This window comes from Acipenser ruthenus, chromosome 57 (genome assembly GCF_902713425.1).
Source record: "Acipenser ruthenus chromosome 57, fAciRut3.2 maternal haplotype, whole genome shotgun sequence".
NCBI classification, from domain to species: domain Eukaryota; kingdom Metazoa; phylum Chordata; class Actinopteri; order Acipenseriformes; family Acipenseridae; genus Acipenser; species Acipenser ruthenus.
In genome coordinates, this window is record NC_081245.1 from 4,191,037 (window position 1) to 4,202,922 (window position 11,886).

Genomic DNA, 11,886 nt, shown 5'->3' on the forward strand with positions numbered 1-11,886 from the left:
AAACTAGATTGATGACTTTCCAGTTAGTTTACATTCCCCATTCTAGTTCCAGGCAGGCAGAACATTGCTTAAATTACTGGCTTTATTGTATTCTAAACTCTGGAAGAATGTAGTAAACTAACACAGACACCAAGAAGAAGGAATTATATTGTAGCGTCAAACTGAACAGGATTGTGGGCTCTGTCTGTCTGTCTGTCTGTGTAAATAGTGTGTGAGGTTGGCAGGAATGGGCCTCAAATCTATGCCTGACAGTAATCACAGGTGTGGACATTCTCCTTTTAGGTACCCGATTACCTAACCGAGGGGACCAAGGCTCATTATGATCTTAAAGTCTGGATCCCTAGAGATGGAAAATATGTGACAGCCGTGTGTAACTCTTTACCTTCTCTGAGTTATCACCACATTTTCAACCATACCCCCGAATTTGCCAGTAGCTAGATTTCTACAATTGTGCTGCAGGGTCGTTATATCAATCGCCTATAAAATCTTTGCTGGTATTAGAATTAAGAGCTAAGCTGGCCAGTGCAGCAATCAGCATTCATTGATCTTCACTGGCAGTTTTGTTTTAGTCTACTTTGTCTTAATTTGTCTTCAAGCACTCGCATTTACTCACATATAAGTTGACGGTGTGTTTTTCGCCTTGGATCAGGGCATCTGCTCAGAAATAAATAATAATAACTGTGCTTGCACTGTCGGGCTCATACGTATTGTGACAGAAAAAAGAAAGTCACCAAAAACAACAATTTCATACAGTATATAAAAAGCTAAATCGCCAAAAATAAACAAAAAAATAATAATTAAACTCCAAAATAGCTAAAAATGAGCACCGTAAAATAAAATGAATAAAAACCGAAAAAACCCTAGTCACGTGTTTGTATTGTAGCGTGCACGGGGGCAGGGGTCGGGGCTGGTAGGTGACGTCTTCTAAAACATGACGACATAAGCCCGATACAGCTCCCAGCTTCCTCCTGTGAGAAACCACTGCCTGCGGGGACCGTGGTTCACCACAGTATTACAGCCGACAGTGATACAAGCTATTATTAGCCGTGTGTAACTTTATAAATGAACCGGCCTATTCTATAAATGAACCAACATTTCTTTGTCGTTTTAACAACTGACACATCAGCTGGTAACTGTTATGATTATTATTATTATTATTTATTTCTTAGCAGACGCCCTTATCCAGGGCGACTTACAATGGTTACAAGATATCACATTATTTTTACATACAATTACCCATTTATACAGTTGGGTTTTTACTGGAGCAATCTAGGTAAAGTACCTTGTTCATGGGTACAGCAGGTATGTCCCCACTGGGGATTGAACCCACGACCCTCTGGTCAAAAGTCCAGAGCCCTAACCACTACTCCACACTGCTGCCGTACTCCACACTGTTATCTGTGTGCTTGTTTTAATACATATATTAATCTACTGTTTTCATATATCACCACATATTATAATAATAATAATAATAATAATAATAATAATAATAATAATAATAATAATAATAATAATAATAATAATATTGTAAGTCGCCCTGGATAAGGGCGTCTGCTAAGAAATAAATAATAATAATAATAATAATAATAATAATAATAATAATAATAATAATAATAATACACTGAACTATACCCGAGTATAATAATTCGCCTGTTTTCTTGATTATATGGTAAACTGCCACAGAACTACACCTCCCATCATGCCTCATTCCCCCATCTCCACGGGAAATTGAGCCCCAGCGCGTCCAATCACCGGAGGACTCCTCTGTTCGGAATGGCCTCGCAGCCAATGGCAGGCGAGAGAGGGGGCGGGTTTGTTTTCGCTTCGGTCCCTCACAATATTGTTACCTGAAGGAGAGAGAGGAGGCTGGAGTGGCTGAATTAACGAGTAAGATTTTAAATATAAATTAACTGTATTCATTTTGTTAACCGGTACAGGGTTAGTTGTTAGTTTCATGTAATAATATTTTAAGAAAGTGGGTTCTTTTTTTTGCCGTGGTCGAAAATAATAATTGTATCTCACACACACAGAGGCCCACCGAGAGGGCTGGGAGGCCGGGGAGATTTCCTCGCCCCCTGAAAAAAAAACTAACAAAAAAAAGACAATTCCGGTCAATTAATATCAAATATTTAAACATTTTTAAAAACGCGTAACCGCTCGAGCCCTCCGCGCTGCGCGGGAGCGTTCGCGTTCGCGCGCGCCGCCGCTGCACGTAAACAAACAAGCCGTCCTTGTTGTTTCCGGTGTGAGGCTGCGCTCCGCTCCGCTGCAGACTCGACAGTCCTGAACACTGAACCGATGCGCTTCTGTGCGAGGCTAATGTACGCGCTGTGCAAATACCAGCCATGCATTAGAAACATACAGAGAGAAACGCTGCCTGTGTGTTTATGACTCGCACTGTCAGTGCACGCCTCAGTCCTGCTCTAGGAAAGCATTTCCCACTAGTTTTGGATTTGTTGAATAAGTTGCTCTGTCAGTTTTCATGTTATTTCTCAGCTCTGTACTGTAGTGAAGCTCGGACCCTGGAAAGGAGGGGGAGCGCTGTGTATTATTGTGACTTATTTGGGTTGAATAGAAGAAAGTTCTATTTTTTTTACTGAAAACACAAGATGATGATGCAGAGATCAAGGGTGACCTGCTTTGCTAATGTATTATACATATTGTTTTGTTTTAAATAGGTCCCAACTGTAGCCGTTTGTCTTGAGCAAAACTGATAGTTAACATTACTACGTTGTAACGTGCCTCTGTTTCAGAAAGAACTTTTTGAAGTAATGCACTAGTAGCTGCAACCTTTTTCGTTTTTGATTGATGTCTGTCTAAATGCCGTATGTGATCCAATGAAACATTGCAGATTGTACAAAATAGTTTGCCACCAGTAGAATGCAAAATTATTGTACACGATCCGCTGCAGTAATTATTGTATTTTTGGAATGGGGGTGGGGGAGTTAGGATGCGGACGGCCGGTAATAAGAAATACTAACAATGTCAGTAACACAGCTGGCGTGGCGTGCTGGAAACTGTTTCGCATAATAGGTGCACAGATTGTGTAAAATAGGAAGGGACGGCTGCTTTCGCTAGCAGAAGCAGGGCCGCGTAATTCATAAGTTGTAACCAACAGCAAGTTAACAAAAAAGAGAGAGAATTATTTCCATGTAAATAGGCCATAATGTTAATGTAGTTTTCAAAACTTGTTTTTGTTTTGATTATTTTATTTATTTATTTATTTATCTTTAATTTACCGTTATGTTTACGCTGGAAATTAGTCAGATTTTACACAAACAAGGTCAAACAATAGTCCACGTTTTACTAAACATTTTAAAACTAATAAACAGACAATTACCATAATGAACATTATCGTAGCATGTTGCTTAAAACATAATAACACAATTCATTCATAATACAGCTGAGTTCTCATCTATAAACAGTAACACGTTTAAAGCTTGGGACTCGCTGTCTGTAGCTTGGTGCTGTTTGCATTATCGTCAGCATGCTTGAAGTGACTGGAAGCCGAAATTACTTTTCTAAAACACACTTTTCTTATACCAATACGGTGCTGCTGAGCGGTAATCCGTTTGTTTGAAAACCAGGCTTTAATCACTGATAATACTAAGTGCACAGGCTGTGATTCTGTGAGGGCTCCGGGGCTCAAGCACTAATAGTGCAAATATATCACCTGTTCTGTCAAATATATAGTGTGGAGGCTTCACAATAACAACTGTTATTGCAGCGTTTACAAATATAAAATCCATTTCTTTAGAGTCTCCCAGCTTTCTTCAAATGATTTTCTTTTGTATTTGTTAGGCTCAGTTTAATGGCATTATTCATACTGTTTGATTTCTACCTGCAATGGAAATCTATCTATTTATACACTATTAAAAAAAAACATGCTGGACATGTAGAGTTTTTTTATGGTTTGCAGCTCTGATGCAGGATGCCAGTTCTTCTATAGTATTTGGATTTCACACACACTAACTCACACCTTTGTTGTGAAGCCTGTAAGTCACACTGATCTAGTGCTGTGGGGTTTCTCTGTCCTCTCACAGATAATACTGTCCAGGGGTCTGCAGTTACAGAAGAGTGCTAATGGGGTTGAAATAGTCAGTGTTGATGTGGGGCAGAGGAGTCCACATCAATGAACTGTTGCTGTTGTTTTAAGGTGCCTGTTTACCTGGGAAGAAACAAGACTGCCAGAGCCGTGCTGCAGATATCCTGCTGACAATACCTGAAGTAAGTTTCTTATTCTTTTACTCTTCAGTCCTGATTCAGCTTCACCGCTCTGTGTTTGATTGTGTGTTTCTGGTCGTGTCAGTTTATTTAATACTGAACACAAGTCTGATCTAAGTTATAGAAACTGGAAATCAAAATAGTGGTGTGGAGTAAAGTAGTAGTTCTTTCAATTTCAGTATCTCCCATATGATATTTATAATGCACATTTTTATTGCCTGCGTGCAGTACCGTACACTTTTCTCTATTAAATGTCATTCGCCATGTGTCTGCCCAGGTCTGAATGCTGCTTAGATCATTGGTAAGGCAAGTTCATAGAGTTTAACAAAGGGATTGTAACAGGTTATATTATGTTTTTTTTTTTATTTGGAAATTTGTTCAGAAGACAAAACTGGATTATCCTTGTGAAAGAAAAGATACAACGATGGAGCCTGTCCATATTAAAGAGGAGAGTCACATACTAGAATCAGTCCATATGAAAGAAGAGAGCCCTGTACTTGAATCAGTCCATATTAAAGAGGAGAGTCCTGTACTAGAATCAGTCCATATTAAAGAGGAGAGTCATGTACTAGAATCAGTCCATATTAAAGAGGAGAGTCCTGTCCTAGAATCAGTCTATATTACAGAGGAGAGTCCTGTCCTAGAATCAGTCCATATTAAAGAGGAGCTTCCTGAACTAGACCCTGTCCATGTTGAAGAGGAGGGTAACCCTTTTAAAACAAGCAGCTTGCAGGGCTCTCTGTCCTGTACAGAATGTGGAAAGAGTTTCAGTCAGTTACAAAACCTGAAACGTCACCAGCGAATCCACACTGGAGAGAAACGATATGTCTGTGCTGACTGTGGGAAGAGTTTCAGTCAGTTAGGAAACTTGAAAAGACACCAGAGAATTCACACTGGAGAGAAACCATATGTCTGTTCTGACTGTGGGAAGAGTTTCAGTCAGTCTCACACTTTGAAAATACACCAGCAAATCCACACTGGCGTGAAACTACACATCTGTGCTGTCTGTGGGAAGAGTTTCAGTCAGTTACAAAACCTGAAACTTCACCAGCAAATCCACACTGGAGAGAAACGACATGTCTGTGCTGACTGTGGGAGGAGTTTCAGTCAGTCTGGCACTTTGAAAATACACCAGGGAATCCACACTGGTGTGAAACTACACATCTGTGCTGACTGTGGGAAGAGTTTCAGTCAGTTACAAAACCTGAAACTTCACCAGCGAATCCACACTGGAGAGAAACCATATGTCTGTGGTAACTGTGGGAAGAGTTTCAGTCAGTCTGGCACTTTGAAAATACACCAGCGTATCCACACTGGTGAGAAACCGTATCCATGTAGTAGATGTGGGAAAAGTTTCAGTCGGTTAGTACGCCTTAAAAGACACCAGTTAATTCACACAGGAGAGAAGCCATATCACTGTAAGGACTGTGGGACGAGTTTCAGTGATCCAGGCAACTTGAAAAGACACCAGCAAATCCACACAGGAGAGAAACCGCATGTCTGTGCTGACTGTGGGAAGAGATTCAGTGATCCAGGCAACTTGAAAAGACACCAGCAAATCCACACAGGAGAGAAACCGCATGTCTGTGCTGACTGTGGGAAGAGATTCAGTGATCCAGGCAACTTGAAAAAACACCAGAAAATTCACACCGGAGAGAAACCTCATCACTGTAATGACTGTGGGAAGAGTTTCAGCCGGATAAACCAATTTAAAATACACCAGCGATTCCACACAGGAGAGAAACCTTACCACTGCAGTGACTGTGGGAAGTCTTTTAATGCTTCCGGTTCTCTTAAAAGACACAAATGCAAGCTGTGAAAGTTTAGGCAGAATGTGAGAGTGTGTTCATTCACCCGCACTCAGAAATTCCAGTCTTTTTAAACAGCAGCTTAATATAAAAACTGTCTACAGTGCTCTGAAGCTGTTCCATCATAAAGTACATTCCTATGTTTTATATCATTAATATCATTGAATGCCCCTTTGAAATAGTTTTAAAACACAGCCTGTTGTCTTTCCAACTCATATCTGTTTAACTCTAATCAGTAAGAAGGGTTTCTAGTAGTATGATTAGTAAACTGTTTGTTTACCCGCATGCCAGATAATCATAAATCCTCATTTTATATGTGAAGTGTTCTAAATAAATGTACATTCTGCATGACAAAATGCACAATTTTAAATGAAGTTTACAAATTTTACACAACATAGATATTCCCGTTGTTTTTTATTTCCATTTGGAAATAAAAAAGTCCTGCGTCTTGCCATGGCACACAACCTTGTTCTGTGTATAATTGTTCATAAGTAAATTAAGTCAGAGATGGATCAGACACCCATGATCTGATGCGTCACTGTCTTCAATAGCCTTTACGATAAAGTAGAAAAAGAGATTTGCAGAATGGCATCGATAGTAATACAAGTGGTGACTTGCGCATAATAACATGGATAATATTATTATTATTATTAATATTAGATAGTGATTATATAATTGAGATTGCAGTAAGTTGTATATATAAATGTATAAAAATAAAATAATGTTGTTGAAAATATCAGTTCAACTATACTACTATTGTCCAGCTGTCTTTATTTATTTATTTATTTAAATACGTGCTGTCTGATTTTTATCCACATGCCCGATAATCATAAATTCTCATTTTATATGTTCTAAATAAATGTGCATTCTACATGACAAAATGCACACTTTTAAATGAAGTTTGCAAATTATACACAACGTAGATATTCCCATTGTTTTTTATTTCCATTTGGCTGCTGCTCGCTGGTGGGAGAGTCGCCTCCCTGTGCGCTATTAGTTTCTTGATCTTGTTAACATGCATTTCCCCTGATCTATTCGTTGAGACAGGAAATGATGTAGGTGACCTGTGACAATAAAGCTTTAACGAGAAAATGACCTCATCGACTCAGTTTCAGAGCAAAGAATTTTGAATGCTTGAATCGGATCGCCGCGTAGTCTTCTTTGTTCAAGACTGAATAGATTCAATTCTTTTAGCCTTTCTGCATACGACATGCCTTTTAAACCCGGGATAATTCTGGTCGCTCTTCTTTGCACTATTTCTACAGCAGCAATATCCTTTTTGTAACGAGGTGACCAGAACTGAACACAATATTCTAGGTGAGGTCTTACTAATGCATTGTAAAGTTTTAACATTACTTCCCTTGATTTAAATTCAACACTTCTCACAATATATCCGAGCATCTTGTTGGCCTTTTTTATAGCTTCCCCACATTGTCTAGATGAAGACATTTCTGAGTCAACATAAACTCCTAGGTATTTTTCATAGATTCCTTCAATTTCAGTATCTCCCATATGATATTTATAATGCACATTTTTATTGCCTGCGTGCAGTACTTTACACTTTTCTCTATTGAATGTCATTTGCCATGTGTCTGCCCAGTTCTGAATGCTGTTTAGATCATTTTGAATGACCTTTGCTGCTGCAACAGTGTTTGCCACTCCTCCTATTTTTGTGTCGTCTGCAAATTTAACAAGTTTGCTTACTATACCAGAATCTAAATCATTAATGTAGATTAGGAATAGCAGAGGACCTAATACTGTGGTACACCACTGGTTACCTCGCTCCATTTTGAGGGTTCTCCTCTAATCAGTACTTTCTATTTTCTACATGTTAACCACTCCCTAATCCATGTGCATGCATGTCCTTGAATCCCTACTGCGTTCAGTTTGAGAATTAATCTTTTATGCGTGACAAAAGAGTGCTATCAGCTGGTGATTGACTGAGGAGTTGGGGTCAGTGTTCTCAGCACTGCCAGACCCAGGGGTTGAAATAGTCAGTGTTGATGTGGGGCAGAGGAGTCCACATCAATGAACTGTTGCTGTTGCTTTAAGGTGCCTGTTTACCTGGGAAGAAACAAGACTGCCAGAGCCGTGCTGCAGATATCCTGCTGACAATCCCTGAAGTGAGTTTCTTATTCTTTTACTCTTCAGTCCTGATTCAGCTTCACCGCTCTGTGTTTGATTGTGTGTTTCTGGTCGTATCGGTTTATTTAATACTGAACACAAGTCTGATCTAAGTTATAGAAGTTACAATTGTGTGGAGTGATCTCTATTTCTGTCGTTGCATGTAGAGACCTTTCAGATTCATGCTTTGGTTTCAAGGAGCTCTACATGATGCTGACAGGCAGAACTGTTTAAACAAATCTAATGTGGGGGTTTACATGGGAATGGAAGTTTACACACTTTATATTCATGTTTATCGCATCTCTTGCCTGGTTAGTTCTGTGGGTGCTTACAAGCACCAATAAGTATACATGCAAATCTTTCATAGTACTAAAAATAAACTTCATTATCAAATCTGTCAAACTTTTCAACAGTAACCTTTGTCTTGTGTGAATGAAATGCTGTCATTTTCTAAGCAGTATTCCTGAGGATCTTATGCTTGAGGGGTTACATGTGTGGGTGCTTTTTATACATGCTTGAATATTTCTCTGTTTAGAACTGTCTTTGTTTCTGTGATTTTGGTCCATCTCTCCTTCCTCCTTGTTATAGAAAATCTCCTTCATCTCACTCAGTACAGGACATTCATGAACATGGTAATGAATGGAGTCTGGAGTTGATAAGGCAAGTTCATAGAATTTAAGAAAGTGAATGTAACAGATTTATTTTATGTTGATTTTTAGGAAATTTGTTCTGAAGACAAAACTGGATTATCCTTGTGAAAGAGAAGATTCAACGATGGAGCCTGTCCATATTAAAGAGGAGAGTCCTGCACTAGAATCAGTCCATATTAAAGTGGAGAGTCCTGTTCCAGAATCAGTCTATATTGAAAGGGTTATTCTCAATTCTAAACCCTTAAGCAGCTTGCAGGGCTCTCTTCCCTGTCCTGGATGTGGGGAGAGTTTTAATACTGAAGGAAGCTTTGACGGCACTATATCCTGTATAGAATGTGGAATAAGTTTCTGTCAGTTACAAAACATGAAACTTCACCAGCGAATCCACACTGGAGAGAAACGACATGTCTGTGCTGACTGTGGGAAGAGTTTCAGCCGGATAGGCAACTTGAAATTGCACCAGCAAATCCACACTGGAGAGAAACAATATATCTGTCCTGAGTGTGGGAAGAGTTTCAGACATTTACAAAACCTGAAACGTCACCAGCGAATCCACACTGGAGAGAAACCGTATGTCTGTGCTGACTGTGGGAAGAGTTTCAGAAATTTACAAAACCTGAAACTTCACCAGCTAATTCACACAGGAGAGAAGCCACATCACTGTAATGACTGTGGGAAGAGTTTCAGTCGGGTAGACAAATTGAAAATGCACCAGCGAATTCACACAGGAGAGAAACCTCATGTCTGTGCTGACTGTGGAAACAGTTTCAGTCAGTCTGGCACTTTGAAAAGACACCAGCAGATTCACACAGGAGAGAAGCCACATCACTGTCCCTGCTGTGGGAAGAGTTTCAGCCGGATAAGCATTTTAAAATTGCACCAGCAAATCCACACTGGAGAGAAAAAGTATGTCTGTGCTGACTGTGGGAAGAATTTCAGACATTTACAAAACCTGAAACTTCACCAGCGAATCCACACAGGAGAGAAACCTTACCACTGCGCTCACTGTAGGAAGTCTTTTACGGCTTCTGCTTCTCTTAAAAGACACAAATGCAAGTTGTGAAAGTTTAAGCAGAATGTAAGTGTGTTCATTCACCCGCACGCAGAAATTCCAGTCTTTTTAAACAGCAGCTTAACACACTTGTTTTTAAGTGTCGTAAGTCATTCAAATTGTATCAAATCACCATAAAACCATATATCATTTAAAAGCTTAGAACCTGAAGACCCTTTTTTCCCAGTAACTATTTACATAATTCAGAACATACTGGAATATAAAAACACAGAAATGACAAATAAATTATTAAGTAAAATTACAAGTGTGGAGTAGTGGTTAGAGCTCTGGACTCTTGACCGGAGGGTTGTGGGTTCAATCCCAGGTGGGGGGACACTGCTGCTGTACCCTTGAGCAAGGTACTTTACCTAGATTGCTCCAGTAAAAACCGAACTGTATAAGGGTAATTGTACGTAAAAAATAATGTGATATCTTGTAACAATTGTAAGTCGCCCTGGATAAGGGCGTCTGCTAATAAATAAATAATAATAATAATAACAACTGTTGACCTCTGTCAACCACAGGGCTTGTGTAAAAGTCAACATTTGAGGAGAAATAGAGTTTATCCAACAAGACCATGAACGAGCTTTGAGGTCAAATAAGTAAATAACACAATTAATAAATCAAATACTAAATACTTAAAATTGTAAATAAAACTACAAATAGCGAATAAATAAAATAGTAAAAAAAAAAAAAACAAGACCAATAAATAGATTTCAATAAATTTCAATAAATACAAATACATACATGCATAAAGACATCATTGTTGGTTCACAAGTTCGTTTTATTTTATGTTGTGTGCCAAAATTCAGAACATGGTGCGGTGCAGAGATGAATGTTCCCACGAGGTGTGCAGCGGTGCATCTCCACTCACCTCCTTGACCCGCCCTGCTGATGTCAGTGACCAGAGCCCTCCTTGCACACCCTGCACTGCCGAAGCACCGCCTTGGAGACGATGAGGCTTGCGAATTGGCGAGGTGTTAGCCTCAATAGATGTCCTGTGGTTACAAATTATTTATTTCAGCAATTTTTTTTTTGCAAAACTCCAGAAATGCTGTGATTTTAAAGAGTGCAATGGAGGTCGAGTCGAGGGCTTTAGCACAATATATATCTTCTTGGTGTCTGTGTTAGTTTACTACATTCTTCCAGAGTTTAGAATACAATTAAGCCAGTAATTTAAGCAATGTTCTGCCTGCCTGGAACTAGAATGGGGAATGTAAACTAACTGGAAAGTCATCAATCTAGTTTCTGATGAACTAGTTCTGCACAGAAAGCTGAACTCTGGTAGAATGTAGCAAACATTCACTCAGGAATAATATTGTAGTTTCTGTAGAAGCTCTTATCCACTTGTAGATTCAGTGGTTTCCCACGATTGATTAGACTGAAACAAAAATACTGTTAAACTGAAGTCTAGTGGAACAATGTATTAAACACGCACCCATGCAATCGTATTGACTGTGAAACTGCACACAGATGTGTTACTCCGGCGCTCTGTGTCGTTTTCCAGCAGCCAGTACCTGCGTGGAGGCCTGGCGCCATCTACTGGAAGACGTGAGAATAGCAGGGAGAGGTTTGTCATTCATTTCAATGGGAGAGAACGGTATCTGGAAAGTTAATACTAGAATTTAAATGAATATATTAACTCATGTGTTTGTATTGTACATGACAGCGATACAAGGTATTAATAGCCATGTGTAACTTTATAAATGAACCGGCTAGTCTATATATGAACCAACATTTCCTTGTCACAGTTCACAGCCTACTTTCTGATAGTGGTGAAAGGCGCTACATAAAAATGAATAAATGTATTATTATTATTATTATTATTATTATTATTATTCTATTAACTGACTGATCAGCTGGTAATATTTATCAATTTTGATATAATGAATAAAACTATTATCTGTGGGTTTGCTTTGAATATATAAATTAATCTCCTTTTTTTATATACACCACTATTATTATTATTATTATTATTATTATTATTATTATTATTATTATTATTATTATTATTAATACACTGAGCGGT

At 38.8% G+C, this 11,886-nt stretch overlaps 2 protein-coding genes across 4 annotated transcripts in view; both read left to right on the plus strand.

Annotated features, from left to right (window-relative positions):
* Positions 1-11,886, plus strand: part of LOC131696672 (zinc finger protein OZF-like) — a 164,056-nt gene that overhangs the window by 144,971 nt on the left and 7,199 nt on the right. The window contains exon 1 of one of the 2 annotated variants that reach the window (XM_059017725.1): positions 1,864-1,887. The exons of the other annotated variant lie outside the window; for it this stretch is intronic. The gene's annotated coding sequence lies outside the window, so the exon portion shown is untranslated. Of the gene's footprint in view, positions 1-1,863; positions 1,888-11,886 lie in introns of those variants that run through there. 2 annotated transcript variants of the gene reach the window in all.
* On the plus strand, positions 1,831-9,309 carry LOC117407732 (zinc finger protein 568-like). 2 transcript variants are annotated; one of them, XM_059017772.1, is made up of 4 exons: positions 1,831-1,887; positions 4,157-4,227; positions 4,607-8,155; positions 8,876-9,309. In XM_059017772.1, the coding sequence occupies exon 3, from the start codon at positions 4,649-4,651 to the stop codon at positions 6,041-6,043; it is 1,395 nt and encodes a 464-aa protein (XP_058873755.1). In that variant the 5' UTR covers positions 1,831-1,887; positions 4,157-4,227; positions 4,607-4,648; the 3' UTR covers positions 6,044-8,155; positions 8,876-9,309. The 2 variants fall into 2 exon arrangements, with proteins under 2 accessions (XP_058873755.1, XP_058873756.1); XM_059017773.1 differs by having other exon boundaries at positions 1,834-1,887; positions 4,044-4,227.